We start from the raw sequence: 17,105 nt of genomic DNA on the forward strand, positions 1-17,105 counted from the left end.
GCTGCCAATGTCGACGTTCCAGTTAAAGCAGCCAGCAGCCGATGGCTTCGCACTCCCTGCAAGGCCTTCGCCCTGCGCCCCGGCCGGGGCCGCCCACTGTCCCCCCGCCCCGCTGTCCGGTACCAGTGGCTCCCACGGCCCTGGCCCTTGTCGCTGGGCGGCACTGAGCGGCTCTGGGGTGATTGGTCGTCTTCACACAGCGCTAACTGGCAAAGTGTGCTGGGAATAAGATAAGCATAATAGGGTTTGTGAGAGGGGAGGGTCTGCCTGCCTGCCTGTTGTCTCTTTTTTTTTTTTTTTTTTTTTTTCTTCCTTTTTTTTTTTTCTCTCCTCTGTCATAAGGAGCCCACGGTTTTCATAGGTGCTGGCAGACAATGGAGCTGATGTGATTTACACAGGAGGAGCTGATTAACAGAGTTGTGTGCTGCTCTTTAAAAAAAAAAAAAAAAAAAAAAGATAAAGGAAAAAAGCCTGCAGCTCCCATGCGATGTGATCATAGCGCTGCTGTGATTATAGGGCAGTTGTTGTCAGATCTGATTGAGATAATTGCTTGCATTTTCCGAAGTTTTAAGAATGCTTTCCAGAGGTCCTTCAAAAACCTTAACTGGAATCTATACGTGCTGCTTGACCAGAGGGCTTTCAGAATGGCCTAAAATAGCCAAAAGGAGAAGTGGGATTTCTGCGTAATAACGGTTATCCCGGCAGTATTGGGGACTTTGGGAAAGACAAACTGCGCCTGGGATCAAAGAGCGGTACAAAGAATGCCTGTCCTTTGTGCGGCTGGCTCTTTGTAGGAAAGTGGGGTGCTGCACGGTGCAGGTGCTGTGCCATGTGCGTGCCTTGCTGCCTGCGTTGCTAGTGATCAGAAACACTTCTGCTGCAGCAAGGAGAGGAGTGTGTTGGACTGGGTTGGAGTCATTCAAATCATAACAAAAAGAAGTCTTGTGGTGTTCAAACCTAGCTGCAGACTACAGCTGCAGGAGAAAATGCTGAAGTTAAAGGCCTTCTGCTTGGATTACTGGCAGTTTTTATGTCTCCAGCCTCTTCACGGTTTCTATAAAAGGTAAGAAAACATTAACTCTGAAATGCTGTTCAGAACGGGGTGGCTGCACATGATGCCACCAGTGCTGTTACTTGCTGTTCTACTCGATTGCTGAAAGGCAAATATGCGGGGGGAAAGGGAGTGGTAGGGAATTAATGAGAACTTGTGACAAAGATTGTAAAGCTGCTTCTTTATTGCATTACTTATCAGCCACTTTTGTCTCTGTGCATGTGGATGTGAAAGGTGATGATGCTGTTTGGCTTTAACATTTACTTTAAGTCCCATCGTCTCAGCTCAGACTCGATTAGCGCTCTTTCTTCTCTGGTATTTTATCCTTAGGCACGGTAGCTTGTGTTGTGTACAGACTGTAAACAGCACTGGGAGATTAATTGAAATGTCATGGAAATTTATGTAATGCAGAGAAGATCCTTTTTTTTTCCCTGAGATATTTAGTAATATAATAGTTCATCTTTCATCTCCCTCCCAGCACAAAGTGCACATCACAGTCGTTCAGAGCAGCGGGCACTTCACCAGGCAGGTCTGACGCGCGGCTGAAATGATGGATGGTGAATAGTGATGATAAAGAATAGCGCTGGGTGTCAGATGCATTCAGCTCGCCTATTTAATGGAACAGCAAAATAAGCAATTCCGTTTAACATGTCCCTGAACTTATCCTGCTGCTTTTTAATCTAAACTTCTGTTTTCTTGCTCTTGATTTACACTGCTAAGCAGAGGGAATTATTTCTATTTGAATTTTCTGGGGAAAAAGTGGGGATTGCTTCATGCAATTCTTTAAAATAGGATTCTGTTCTTGTTATGTACACTTTCTGTTCTGACTACCTATTGTCAGCCTACAGAAAGTGCTTTGTACTAAATGCTAATTGCAGTTGAATTTTTCATGCGGTGACTGAAGGCTGGAAAAGGGAACTGTTCCAATCTTTTTCAGGGTTTAAGGGGTGCCCCGCACTTTCTGGCATTGAGTAATATAGGACCCTCATCTGTGACCACTGGCTTGTGAAGTTTCAAAAGATAGCTTTATTCTCCTCCTCTTGCAGCTTTTCACAGATTTCATTTCTAAGCCAAAAAAATTTCCAACCTATTCCCAGCCCATTGTAATGTCTTCCTTGCTGAGAAACCATATAAAATCATCGAAATGTAGCCAGACTGTTCTGACACAAATACAACTGAACTAAAGCTTTATGTCTTGGGTTCCTGGCGAAATCCCAGCTTTGTTGCAAATGAGTACTGTGGAGTTATTCTACATTTCCTGATGGCAGCCTCTGCACTAGCTAAGGACTGGCCATTTATTTCCCTCCAGATAGTTAATTTATTTGTCATCAAAACCTGGATTGCTGGAGCCCTCCTCCTGCAGTGTGTTTGGGTGAACAGAAGTAAAAAGAGGACTTAAGCACTTAAATATCAGATAGAAGCTCTTTGTGCTCATCATTTTGAGAACAGAAGAGTTGAAGGAAAGTTGCAACTTTCTCACATTTTAAATGAAATAATTTCATGACTAAAGCACAGTGACAAACAAGTGTGAAAAGCAAACAGTCCAGAATAACAACCCTGAATTTGAGGGGGTTCATCTTAAAAAGAAAGATTTCTTGAGACTTACTTTCAATTACGTTTATTACTAATTGTAGGTTGTTTAAAGTGCTCTTGGAAAAGAGCCAAGGGGCGGTGGGGAAGAGTTTTGTGTGTGCCTGGGGGGTGGGGATGTGTGTGTGTGTATATATATATAATTTTTTTTTTTTTTTAATATAAAATGAGATAACCAAATCAGGACTCCAGTAACATTTCCATTACACGGATCCTACTACATGAATGTTTGGTGTTAGCAGTAGGGCTGTTGCCTGCCTTCTGTTACACCTTGCTGGTGTGGAGGAAGATGTGTCAGAGAACGTGGGCAGGAGCAACCTTCAGACATCCCTGTATGACGTTCCCTTGTGCCAGTGCTCGTACCTGGTGACCTGCTGTGGCTTCAGGTGAAGGGGTGCAGTAACAAGTCATGGGGGAAGAAGTACCAAACTCACAGCCTTCCCTGCGTACGGGCAGTGCGATGACAGCAGATGACTTTTTGGAGCAGCAGTAGGGATGCTGTGGAAGAGCTGCCCGCCTCCCCCTTGAGCCACGTGTTCCTGATCCTGTGGGGTGACTCAGACTCGTTGCTTGGCCAGCAGAGCTCTACTCATCGCTCCTTGTGCGCTCTCCCTCCCCAGCAGCGCTTAGCAAGCCGTACATGACAAGAAATGTGACTCTTCTCTTTCCTTTTGTGGACTGTCTGAGCAGAGCATGACTTTTATTTTCAGTTGCAGTCAGTGCTCAAAACTCTGGTGAATGTTTCTTGTTGCTTCAGAAGCTCTGTGGCTTGCTGCTCCACGTTCAGAAATCGAGCTGTGGTTTTTGGCTTTTGTGACTCAGGGAAGTCTTGTAAGATCATGTCTGTTGCCTGGCTTGGACAATTCTGATTTATGGTGTAATTTTTGTCTTGCACTGGGAGCCACTTGCATGGAACTGTGCTTCTGTGTTGAAATTCAGGGACTTCAAGAGAAGTCCACGCAGGGTGTGTTAGGTCTTGCAAGTTTTGCACAGGGAACACATACGCTCAGAACGTATGGAGCGGAGTGGCAGGGCTACGTTGCTGTTTGGGAAGTGTTCCTCCTCAAACCCTTGAGAACAAGACTCTCCTGAGAGACCCAGGCGGAGTGCGGTGGTGGCCTGTCCCTGCTGCCCCAAGCCACAGGGCTGGGAGCAAGGTTGGAGAACAGGGCAAATGACCCAGTCCCCATCCCTGCCTGGAGGTGAGTGCCAGCTGGGGCACTGGATGGTGGGGCAGAGTAAAACTAGGACAATTTTTGCCTTTTGAAGTGCTAATTTTCAAATGTATTCAGGTATACAAGGTAAAAATCCAATTCCAAAACTCCTTACAACAAGCTATGCATGCGGCGTTCCTAGAGAGGAGCCCAGTGAAGGGCAGCGGCCCAGCCTGGAGCAGTGGGCTTCTGTAGAGTTTGCAGTCCTTTGAGAGCCAATTCAGTGAGGTGTGTTTCCTCAACACAGCAAGGGAAAGGGGGAAATAACCAACTGCACTTTTAGTCCACTTCTTAAATCTGGCAGCAGCTTCGGTCGCCAGGACTTTGCCCGTCACAGGTATGTTCACAGAACAAAGTTAGTGCGAGGTAACGATGCTGATGCCTCCAGTAATGGGTATCTAAACACTGAGCATGTTTTGGTCGGTGCTGTGTAACCCCCGACTCGGTGCTGGGTGTCGGCATCCTTTCAATACAAATGCTGAAAGTGTAGAGATGTGTTTCTGTAACAGATCAAAGCATAAGATGAGCGCATCGCTGTAGGGTTTCTGTGGGATTTTGAGGATCAATGTCTTATGCTTTGCTCAATGGATTATTATAAAATCACGTGACTTCAGGTTTAGCATGTGAAAGTGCAGATTTTCTTTAGCCAGTGGGCGCATCGTGCTGTGCTCCTGCCAGCTGGTGTGTAACAGCCCGAGCGAGAAATTGTTACCATTAGCATTGCATTAAAGATAAAGCCTAAGGTGAGAAAATTTGTGACTGGCAATGAAGGCGACTATAATCTGCGGTTTTGGGGAGATTTTTCCTCCTGGAACATCATCCCTCCTCTTGCTAAAATAAGAGTATTTTAAAAAATATAAAGAAAGTGCCAAGTTTGTAAAGGGTCCTTTACTGGAACCCCGTTGCTTGACAAACAAAAGTTTTTAAATTACTGCCTCTCGCTTTTCATTTTTCTTCCATCAGTGTGGTCTCTCTAAGGAAGGCATGAGTCTCTTACAGAACTAGCAGGGCCATTGCTACCAAGGATCCGAGTGCAGCCACCCCAGTGGAGTAAGAAAAGTGAGAGGTGACTGCTTGTTTGAAGCAGGGATTAGTTGAAGTTGCTGCTAGTCTTCAACTGGGACTAGCAGTTCCAACATTGTGATTTAGGACAGATTGAATCATGCGCTTACGCCCGTCTCTGGGCAAGAACAGGTCTATATTTTGGTATATGATACAGTCCCATGAGGATGTTTCAGTGGTGATTATAAATGAAAATGCCTGGTGAATTTGCTTGGTAGGAGCAGCTGATTGCTGCCACACTAGAATTATCACACAGTGAGCGTCAGAAGCTTGTTAAAGCCCCTCGAACACCGTGCTCCGCAGGGCACCTGCAGCTCTGTGCTCATCCCCTTTCCCACCCTGTTATCCAAGATAAATTTGTGGCATTTGAAGCCATTAAAGGAATTGCCAGCCTTAATTTAGATGCAGTTTCAAAGACAGCGCATGTGCTTTAAATGATCTATGTCAGGATTGTCCTCTAGGTTAACTCTTTGTTACAAAGAATGCACTTTGATGGCCTTTGTTCCTCGTTTCTGGTGTTAACAGCATGCACTCTGCTTCTGGGATTGTGTGAGGTGGGTTCAGATGTAGCAGATAACATGCTTGCTAACAGGCACAGAGCACACCGCTGTTTCCTTTGAGTAACATGCAGCATAAAAAAAGATGTGAAGAACTCAATGGTCATTAATTGCTACAGACAATTAAATTCAATATGTAAAACCAGACTTAAAGGAGAAAAAATAGGTAGTGTGTTATATACAACCTATACTCCTGTATTCCTGGAAATAATAGCTGTATACTAGTGACAAATATCAGTAACAGTGAGCAGGGGGAAAAAAAAACCCTTAGGTCCTAGTTCATGAAAGCAGGAAACTTCTGTTGAGCGCTGACAGACAGGGATGTCAGTTGGGTTGCTTTTTTCCTTGCTGTCATTTAAATCATGAGCTCCTTTGCAATATCTTAAAGAAAACAATAACAAAGTGGGTGGGAAAAATTTCTGAGGCTTTGGTCTTGAACTTGCGTTGAGAGTTCACCATATATGTTGTTAGAAACAAATAGTTTGCTTTCACTTGACAGTGACTTCATCCAGAGCAGGGCTGAGTCACACGCCTATAGCACAGCGCGCTCTCTCCGGAGATTCGTCTTGGCAACGGTTCTGCAACTGCAGAGCAGCTGAGAGCATACAATTCTCTCCTCCTTATCCCCCGGAATCCACCATCCTCTTAAAGAACAGCCTGAAAACAGTGCAGGTTGCAATATTCCCACATCCAGCATAAAAATTATTAATAGGAAGCCTTCAAATAAATGCATGAAGTAGCAAATTGCCTTAAAAACAATCAGAGGACTTGTCTGCACTCAGGGAAGTGAAGTGATTTCAAGCTGAGAAATGTAAATTAAAATACCCCAAACACCTGTTAATCTGGTTGAAGTCTTCATTGTAATGTAATTAATGCAAGTGTTCAAAATGTGTTGTTCCTTTGCCTTAAATTCCTGCTCCTGGTTTGCCGTAACTTTCCCGGCTGGTCTTCCTTCCTGCCTGGTGGACAAGCACCTTACGGGATCCCTTAACTTTCCGTCCTGTGATTTCAGCGAGGTGTGCTGCGGGACTTGGGCACTGCTGAGCAGAAACCCTGCACAAATACACAGGGCTGCCTGATGCCTCCTGCATCCGCTGTGACTGGTAAAGTGCATTTCACACCGGAAGCAGTTCTTTGTGCATGTGCCTGCCTTTTTTTTCTGCCTCTCCGTGGTTCTCAGTGAGTCAAGTCCCTAGCCTTTCTGAAACCTTCCTTTTCTTCACCCAGGAACCATCTGTGAGTCCTCAGGTTTTCCGTTCTTCACACCTGTGCAAACTTTAGCCTTCCACAAACACAGCTTCAGAGATTCATAGATTTTGAAGAAGTGTGGTGTCTGTGCTGAGGCTCTCACAGATGCGGAGCCGGTGGTATCTGCCCTTTAGCTGTGCCCCTAGAGAGCACGTTGTTTGCCAGGCTCTTCTTCCCATATCTGGTCTCTGCTGTATTTAGATGCAGCTGATGGGCAGACCCTAGAGCAATCACATTTTAATTGTGTGTTTGGCCATGTGCCCTGCAGAGGGGGATTGGAAGCTTTCTGAGTTTCCTTTGATGGTCTTCCAAGATTAAGTCACAGAAAAGGGAGCCTGGGAGCACAGTGGAGGCCTGGAGACGTACGAGGAGTCTGTTAGAAGCCGCAGCTGGAAGGCTGCTGGAGGGGCCTCTTGGAAGCAATGCAAACTTGCCAGCTTGTTGGGGATGGGAGGGGATGCCCTTTATCAAAATGCCAAAATGATGCTGACTTTGTTCCACAGAAGGCCTGGTATGTGGATGTCCCTGCTGTAAACTCCCAGGAAGCACTGTGCTTTGCAGACTGTTAGGAATGTTTGTGGAAAATCAGAAAAGGAAGTTTAAAAGGGAAGGAAAGACAATACAGTGAAGGTCAAGGAAAAAGTGTGGTGAAAGTATTTTATTTAAGCCTCCAGTCCTGTCTGCTAAAAATGTTGACTTGTTACAAGTTGAAGGTTTAAAGATACCCTAAATTGCCTAAAAAGCCAGGATGCTTTTCAATCTAAAAATTTAAAACCCATCTATTTGTAAGACTCCTTTCAATCCTTAATTGGTAATAGCTGTTGTATAAAGGGAATGGTACCTAAGTTAAAAATAGGTCTGGAACAGTCCTGACAACCAAAACCATGCTAGCTCTAACATTCACATTTTCCTTGTGTCAAATGACCTATAAATATAATCTACATAACATTTGTGATCATTTTGTCCTGGTAGAAACTTCAGGAAAATAAGCAAATTGCCCTCTCCGCTCTTGACGGCTGCAGTTCACAGGTTTCCCTCTTCGCAGGAACGTTACACTAACCTAATTTAGGATGAGCCAGTGCACCGTTAAAGTGGTAAGATTATCTTGGCTGCAAGCGTGTCATGTGTAAAGTGATGTGTGCATCCGGAGCACGTGACTTTATCAAAAAGCAAATCAGATGAGGTGTTCTGGGTGCCTGGTTCCTGGAGCCGCTTCACTGTAAGTTCCACCACAGGGGCTTTTCACTCGCAGCTCCTCTCCCTGGCTGTGCCAGCAGAGCCCTCTGCTTATCGTGCGGGCTCTTACGCAAAGTATGAATGAAACTCAGGAGGGGGAGAACAGAATGCGAGACTCCAGATGAAACGCTGCCTTTCTATTAATATCATTTAAAAGTAATCCACCACTTACAACTTGTAAAGGAACCTTAGCTCTAGCAATTTTATATACTTAGAGTGATTTATGTCCCCTCTAATATCTTTGCCGACAGCAGCTTTGTTTCCAGTGTAAAAAATAGAAAATAGATTTAAATCCTCCAGTTCTTTACTGTCCATTACCCTCTACCCTCACCTCTAATTTTTTTTTCTTCTTTTTTTTTGACTGCTGGATTCTCTCAGCAGTCAAAAACATTGGGAGAATCCTGTTGTTATTGCTGAGGTGTGTGATACGTGCTTGAAAGTGGCCAAGTTGAGGGCTCTGACAAACAACTTCCTGTGAATTTTGTTCCAGTATTTTTGATATATTGATTATTCCTATTGTTTTTACTCCTTTGCAACAGCTCACTGCTTTTGTGTACACTCAGCAAAACAAAAAATGTGTGCCTGTCTCAGCTGTTCAGGTCGTCTTGGTGCAAACTCACCTGCATCAGCAGCTCCAGCCGGTGCTGCAGACTGCAGCTCGGAGCGGCTCGGCAGCAGCCAGTCCTTTGTGCTGACATTGCAATAGGCAGCAGTAACCCGTCAGCAAGGCAGGGATGGCTCAGAACGGACGCCTCTGTGGTTGCCCCAGCTGTTCGCTCAGTCCTCTTAAGCCACCTGAGAGCACCAGTATCATAGCATCATCTTTGACTTAGTGATTGCAGCTGTTTGATTTAAAGATCTCTTCCTAAAAAAGATGCAAAATGTTTGACAAAGTTGAGAATTGCTTTCCCTGTTTTACAGATGGTGAAATACAGCCCCAAGAGACCTGGTCTGTCCACTTGTACAAGTGTGGAAGTAAACTTGGGGAAAACCTAAGAACAATGTGACCTTCAGATGCAGGCGGCAGCACTTTGTGATTATGCCTGTTAATACATCCGCCGCAAATAAAGCGGTCACTCGGTATCCTAGGGAGACATAATGATGCTGGGGTTGGAAAAGCCAGTGTACTGAAGTGGGAAGACATTTTGGAAGGAGGCAGAACTTCTTGCGCCCTTCTGTTGCATGTTGGCAGGACGAAGACAGCTTGTAGTACGGGAACCATTAGCAGGACACTGTTGTGGGTCCAGACACAGCAGGGCTGACACAGCCACTGAGAATGACAGCTGTGCTGTAGATGCTTGCAAGCAGGGCACAGCTCATAAAGGTTTCCAGGGAGTACAATGTGAGAGGAATCAGCAAATTAGGAATATCTGTTTGGGGCGTTCTGCCTCATACAGAGCGTGGTCCCATATGCAGTGTGACTGGGTGGATGCAGTGATGTCCTAGGAATGGAATCTGTTGTTTTATTTCAAGGGGAAGAGATAACTGGAGTTTTCATTGCCACACCCAAAGAGGAATAATAAACCAGCCAGGCAGCAACTGTCTCCAAACAGCCCCTGTTACCAGCCCACAGGCTCTGCACTGGCTGGGATTTCTTGGCCAAACGTGTGAGCGTGGGAGAAGATCGTCACTGGAATCATCACAATAGGCTGTGATGGATGTACAAAATGGAAACTCCATGTCACAGGCAGACATGATGCCAAAAGGCCCCTGCAGCGCCAGGGCTCATCTTGACTTGTCATACAGCGAAAGCAAACAGGGCTTCAAAACAGGGAGATCATTTGATATGCTAATCTGCACCTTGTTTCAGGCACAGTAATGTCGCTGCGAACAAAGGGGAAGAAAGGCAACAGCTAAAACAAAAGGGAATTACTGGCTTACTGCTGCTGGAAAAGTTCCTCTACTCCTGAGTAGGATTTTTCTTAATAGTGAGAAATAGTTGATCAGTCAGGTTCCTCTTTCATATCTGTTCTGTTGCCTCCTTGGTAATATTACAGAGGAGCTGTTTTTAGAAAAGGCAGCCCATTATGAGAGACAGAATTAGCCGTAGGTTTTGATTAATCACCAGTTCTTCACATCTGTGTGTGTACAGAAATCAGCGGCTATTAGCTGGTGCTATCAGTGCCTGCGCCTGCTCCAACCCAGCGTTGCTCTCCCTGCCCCCCCAAAGCTTCACTGGATGCCATTGGGTTTAAGCGTTACCTCTCCGGTGTCGTTTCAAGGAGCGTTCCACCGCCATCTGTTCTTCCTATTCACCTCAGAATAAATAACGTTTATTTACATCTGAGATTTAATCATAGAACTGAAATACCAGGTCCTATTAACTCATTATGTGATTTGCATAGTATTCTGCATTTTCTGGACATATATTATTTGATCTTTGCTCGTCCAAATTTGGGCCCGCCGTTCCCTACAGAATTAACGCTTGCTTGGTGGAGGGCTACCTTGATTTTCCCTGGTCTCACTGGGAATTAGTGGACAAACTCAGCTCATCAGGACAGGGGTTGAGATAGTCTCTGCACTATTTCATAAATAGTCTCCTTACCCTGGGAAATGCTGCAGCAATGGTTTAAAAAAAAACGACCACCCCCAGATGAACCACCCCACAGCATCTCACTGCTGTCCGGTGATGCTATGACACCTTATTTTAATCCGTTTGGTCACAGGTGGTGCACAGATTTTAGAAACATAGATGAAGGTGGTGATTAAAATAATGTTCTCTTGCAGTTCTCATCCACCCTAATCTATCTTTAGATAGACAGATAAAAATACTGTTCCTGCAGATGCTGGTAGTATCAAAGTATTGCAACTGAAGGTGAATCAAGGAATCTATAATCTAAATAAATCCATTACACTGAAGCCTCAACCATAAGCTCAGAGAGATGTAGCTGACACAACTCAGCATGTGATTTGATACCTTTATACTATGCAGAAGATGAATACTAGTTTTATATTCTGTATATAATGAGCTTATTTATGCTAAATGAAATATTTCAAGTGTACACCACACCAAAATCAGAAAAGCTATTTTGTAGACGCTTCATCGCTCAAATTTGCAAGTCAAGGTAATGGACAAGGTTCAGCTGATCTACCTGAAGCTTTTTCCATCATGGAAGTGTATTTCCATGATTATGCTAGAACAGATGTATAAGTTTTTTAATGTCATTCTTCTCCATTAAGCTGCTGATTTAAAATGTACAGTATTCTGACTTTTTTAATGAGCCATCAATAGCTTGCTCCAGGAGCAGTTGTCAGAACCCCCCCGAAACAGAATGTGTTTCAGAAGAGTAGTAACGGTCATGAGATCCTAGATAAAAGTCTTATACAGAATGAAGTTGTGCAACAGAAAACAGACATTCAGTCATGAAAGCGTACTGTTCTATGAAGAAGTGGCATGAACTTAGTTTCTTGCTTAATTAAGTTTTATAATATAAACATGTATCTAGTGTTTTCATCCAGAAGAGCCCCTGGTAATCGCGCTGTTGACCTCTTTGGGGAGACGAGAGTGTGGTCTGGTGGGCTGGCAAAGGCTTAGGAAGTTGTAATCTGGCAGCAACTACTCTAAGTTTCAGGGTGGTCTCGGAGAAACCAGGGCAGAATTTAAAGGGCTTGTCCTTCAGTTAACGAGATTAATAATTACAACAGCAACAATAATACTTCTCTCTAAGGCTGATTCCATGTGAGTGTACGTTGCCGCCCGAGAGCTACTCAGACTTCTGGCAATAAATGCTGTGTGTTTAAACTTACTCCTAGAAAAGCTATGTGCAAAATTCTTCAGCTTGATATTAAAAAAAAAAATCAGTGTAAATATTTGCTCGTAAATCCCCGTCATCACGGGGAAACTGCATGCTGCCTCGTGGATGGGGTTTGGGGTTTTCTGAGGGATATATTCCATCACGAAGACAAAAGCCCATTATCTTTTACCTGTCCATAAACTTTCAGCACAGTAAGAGAATTTCATATGCATCATGACTAAGTTGGGGTTTGGTTTGATTTTTTGGCTTTGGGTTTTTTTTTTTTTTTTTTTTTTTATCAAATCTTGCCATTTCACTTTTTGTGTGATTTATAGCTGTCACAGCTGATATCCACTGTTGAAAGTCATAACTTCATGTGTGTTCAAATACGGCGTTGGAAAATGACTCATTACTCCTCTTGGCACTGAAAAGTTTATCACAGCACACAAGAAATTTTGCAAACATTTGAGAGTTTACTCAGCCTCAACCATTTGATTTAGTGTCTATTTGGTAAGCATTTACAGTTCTCGTGAGTGATTTTCTAGGGCTGTGTTACTGGACTTTTTTTGAAGCGAAAGAAATGAGGATAACTTTTCGAAGGTGCTGTATAGGTAGGATTTTCTTACGTGACAACTTAGAGCAATATTATATGTCGTTTTCTGAACAGCCTCTAATAATCTCTTCTGGCTTGCAAATAATGTAAACAGTGAGTCTAGTAAATCATGAAGAAAGGAGTAACCCGAGACTTCAGATGAGAAAGCTGGCTTCTCTCGGAGTTCCTTTGAGTGGAGGTCGGAGGAATCACTTGGAAATCGTGAATCAGTGCCTGGCTGCTGCGTGAACCTTGGACTAACTTTGTCGTGCGCTGCTAAACTTACTTGTTCCTTGAGTTACTTGGAATCTTTTTCACTTTGCAACTGCTTCAGAGGAGGTCATGAAGGGAGATGGCAGTGCCATGTGGAATCTGATGTGGAAATACTGCATTTCTGTCAGGACTATCAGGTATGGTGAGAGTATATTGAACTGTATTTTGTGGTAATGCTGAAGACTGCATGTGTTAAAGATCATCTGTCCTACTTGTGTTCTTTCACCCTGCACAGTTAACTCTTTCTCCGAGATGATTATTAGGCTAGATTCTTACTTGTCCTTATACTGGAGCTGTGAAAAGAAAAATACAGGGTTATTGCAAAAAATCTTCAAGGAAAGTGGAGTTTTCATGATTTCAGAGTCGTGAAAATCCCTCTGTCTCATTTAGAAGCAGGCAGACGTTGGAATATGAAAGAAACCTTATTTTCATGGATGCTTGCCTATCATTATCTTCTGTTTATTATATCTCCCAAATCCAGCAATACAGCATGTGTTCTCAGTGTACCGCAAGCATTGTTTGCTTCAGACAAGGAGGAAGTGGGGAGAAAAGGAGGTGGCTTTTATAGCGGAATAAAACTCAGAGGTTTCAGATGTCTCTGAGGTTGTGCAGTGCCACAATCTTACCTGTGTGCGGTATGCGAAAACGCAGCCGACTTCACTCAGATGACAGGCGGTGGCTGCTGTGCATCGCCGGTCGCATTCTTTGAGTGGTTCGCGTTTGACATGCTGCCTGCTCCCTGCCAAGCGCAGTTGTTGTGGATTCCAGGAGAGTTTGTTCCAGGAATGGAGCTATTAAGTGAGATGCTTGGTGATTGTCCGTTCGTATGGCAATTTTATGTATTTAAAAATAGCAAGCTATAATTTCTTCACGTTACACGGTTATATGATTTGAATGGTACGTTTTGTCATGCGAGCTTCCCTTGAGAAATCACATAATCTAAGTAATTACTGCATTTCACACTGCATAATTATTCTGTGCTGAGGAAATAGTTTAGAGAGCCTGAATTCCTGCACGAACTTTCATTACAGCCAGAATGAGACTGTGGAGAGCTTTTTATCATCAGGATACCAAAATAAAGCTAAAAAGTCCCTTCATTCCCACCAGCTAGTGAGTCAATGTAACAGAAACTGGACATAATCCCGGAGAGAGGATTTGGTTAAGAGAAGAGTAATTTTATTTATGATCTGGGTTTAGAAGCAGAGGGAAAGCCTGAAACAAAATGGATCAGTGCTTAAATGCAGAGAAAGAGTCTTTGCAACACAGATGTGCACCCTGACCTCAGTGCTGCTGGAAATGTCCGAGAAGTCCTGGGAAAAAAACCAGTAGGTTATCAAGGTGTCCGTTGCTACTCGGACTGAGCTTCAAAGGTTCCTGGGAGCACTCGGGTGTGGCTGCTTTTCTGAAGTTCAGCCTGCGAGTTGTGCTCACCTGGAAACAGCCACTTCTGTCTTTTCTCAGTGACCTTACTACTGTTCAGAATATGTAGGTTGAATATTAGCTTAATTGCTTACAGCAGGGCTTATTTATAGAGCAGCTTGCTGGCTCCCGCAGCGAGCAGAATGCAGAGTAACGTTCCTCTTTGTTACAGCACTGTGAGTATTTTCAGTTCATGTTTTGGGTTGTTTTGACTGATCCTCTTTTCTTTGGCAGTGACACCAATGAGTTTGAGAGCATAAAAAGGGAATTTTTCCTTTGTGGAAAAAGATCTCTGCCACCTTAGTTTGCTTTTCTGATATCCTCCAGCCATCCTGAACCTCTCCCTGTGTTTTGGAAGGCTTTAGTAACTGTTCTGGCTCCTGTTCTTATCTGTCAAGTATGAGGCTATCCCAGTCTCTCTGCCTCCCTGCCTCCTCCCCTTTGCAGAAGGCTGTGCAGCCCCTGATGGCGATGCACATCAGCCTGGTGTGGTTTATACTGGTAGAGAGAATTCGTTTTTCCCCTCTGCATGTAAGCTGCCCTGCTAAAAACATTTCTACACCCTGAGTGCCGCCACACTGAACAGCAGTGTTCGGCGTTGACCACACTGGCCCAGTTGTGCTCCAGCTCCTTGCGTATGCACAGGGCCTCAATGAGGGGTTTTATGCCTTGCTGAGAAAACAGTCCCGCTCCAAAAGGAAAATTGTTATTAACCGGGCTTTGGGGTTGGTCTTGTTTCCATTGGACTCCAACAGCTTAAAAAAAACCATATTTGACTGAGTCTGTGTTGTCTTTTTTTAATTACTGTGTGCCTTGGGGACAGAGAGATCGTCTACATCCATGCGTATGTGTTGAAGTTACATGACTAGACCTTAAAATCATAGGTCCTGCCTGGTAGCGAGGAGCAATACGTGTGTGGTACTAGGGGAGAATGCCGTGGTTTGCTTTTTGCGTAGGGGAACTTTAGATAGTGCTGGAATAAGCTGGGGAGAGAGCAGGATGGTGTAATGTGGAAATACATGGCACTGTCTAAATGATGTCTATTTTTTTTTTTTCTTCTGTGGGGTGTTGGCCTACTCCCTGAGGAAAACTGCAAAAATTACGGCGATGAAGAGATTTCTTCACTAATGTACCAAAGCTGAGCTCGTGGCACTTAACATGAAACCTCTGTCCTTTGAGGGAGCTCCGTTCTCTAAGCCCGTTACCAGGTGATCTTGCAAGGCACGCTGGAAGAGGCAGGGTCTGCCTCCACCCCCAAAACACAGACCACGCAGTGGGGTGATCCCTGAGTCCGCCCTGAGCTGGTGTTCCCAGCTATCCAGGGGGAGAGTTGCTGTTCCTGGCCAATTTGCCCTGCAATTCCACCTTCTGGGATACGGGATCATTAGCCTCTTCCCTTGGCCGGGCCGGTCCGCCGCGAGGCCGGCAGTGACTCATGCCGCACCGTGGTATTTTGGACTCTCCTTGGCGAGAGCGGTCACTACCTGCGCAAGAGGTGTTCAGCGTTCCTGCCCAGGGCACTGTCATTTGTCTCCGATATTCCTGGAAATGGGAATCAGGGTGTTTATCAGCAGCACTGTTCCCGAGTGAGGAGCAGAGCCCTTCCCGCTCCTCTCAAGTTCGCTGTGAGGAAATATTGCGTTGAATAACGGTGCTTTCCTCTGCTGCTGAATCTCCGCTTGTGATGATATTTGCAGGTGGAAAACTTTCCCAAAATCAGAGAGCTGGCAAAGCATGAAAGCAGAACTGGGGGTAGAGCATCAGCAGTCATCTACTTCTGTTAAAGTTACATTTTGTAACCCACCACAGATGGGGGATAGGCAAATATTTAATTAGAAAACTGTCGACGTGTTCAGGTTAGCCGTTGTATTTACAGGGTCATGTCAGCATTAAAAGAGAGGAACGCGCGTTGTGTAAAGACGGGGAGCAGATGAGCTGCACGCGGAGTTGCTCCTTCCCTCGGTGTCATGCTACATGCCAGGCAGCCTGGACGGGTGGGGTTAGTGGTGAGAGGAGCAGACTGCAGCCATCTGAATCAGCAGATCCACAGCCCACAGAGAATAAATTAAAGGGTTTATAATAATGTAACACATACTTTTCAGCTTGCATCTTCAAGTTCCATTTGCAAGTAATGGAGGAAAACAGTCAATAGTTAGTTCTTCGTGCTCTACACATCTGGAAAAAAGTAAGAATTAGTCCTCAGTATGAGTTGTCATGGAGTTTCTTCTCTTATTTTCCTTCTGCTACAAACATTTTCCGTCTTGGTTCAGTCACACTTTATTTTTAGTTGTCTGCTTTGGGTTTTTTCCTGAAGGCTGACAGAACAGTGCTGCGTTTTCGTCAAGGGAAAAATAACACCCTTAGATGTGGAAGGGTCTCAGATGGGCTTTAATTGCGTTTTGGGTGGCACGAGCTACTGTAGCTGTGTAGGGGAGGGGTGGTTGTGGAAGTCCGAAGCACATAAAGTCATCTTGGTGTGTCTTGTGTGGGCCTACCTGATGGTGGGAGAGCGAGGGGACACAGTGCTCCTGCAGCTGAAGCGGGACTTAGCCTTAGGGGAGATGTATGGTCTGAAGAGACAGGACTAAGAGCCACGGCTAGAGATGGTTTGCTCTAGTTCATTGGCAAATAGCAGCAGCGTTCTCTTCTTACGGGTATTTAACTTTCACATGTAACCAACAGTAATGGGGTATATAATCAAATGTTTGATGTATGCATTTCCATTTTTGTCTGAAATGGAAGCTAGAATACCCACCTCAGATATTCCTCCTGACACCTACGCAGTTAATGTTTGTGAAACTTATCTCAGAAAAGGAGAATATGTTATGTATTGTTACAGTAGTAATCGTAGAGTTGACGTCTTTCATTAAGATTGGATGTTAACAAAGTGATTTTCCTATAGCTGTCTTATGGCTTAAACACTAACAGGAATTACTAAATATTCACTTCTAAGATATTAAAAAAAAATATTCCATGTTGGCTCCTGTATCTCCAGAATGTGTTGATTTTTTATTTTGGTCCTTATGTTGATTCTACATGAGGACGCGGAGCTGTTGGAGAGGGCCCAGAGGAGGCCACGCAGATGCTGAGAGGGCTGGAGCAGCTCTGCTGTGAGGCCAGGCTGGGAGA

At 44.4% G+C, this 17,105-nt stretch overlaps 1 protein-coding gene across 3 annotated transcripts in view; it reads left to right on the forward strand.

Moving 5' to 3' along the window:
• The first annotated feature begins 393 nt into the window (after window positions 1–393).
• The window catches only part of IQSEC1 (IQ motif and Sec7 domain ArfGEF 1), a 146,229-nt gene continuing 129,517 nt past the window's right edge, over window positions 394–17,105 (forward strand). For 2 of the 3 annotated variants that reach the window (XM_086755443.1, XM_086755448.1), the window contains exon 1: window positions 394–1,063. In XM_086755443.1, coding sequence (XP_086611569.1) covers window positions 987–1,063 — 77 coding nt within the window. In that variant the 5' untranslated portion in view covers window positions 394–986. Of the gene's footprint in view, window positions 1,064–12,587; window positions 12,695–17,105 lie in introns of those variants that run through there. The other variant, XM_086755444.1, reaches the window with a different exon arrangement.

The sequence above is a fragment of the Chlamydotis macqueenii genome, chromosome 10 (genome assembly GCF_036417535.1).
Source record: "Chlamydotis macqueenii isolate bChlMac1 chromosome 10, bChlMac1.mat, whole genome shotgun sequence".
Lineage (NCBI taxonomy): Eukaryota > Metazoa > Chordata > Aves > Otidiformes > Otididae > Chlamydotis > Chlamydotis macqueenii.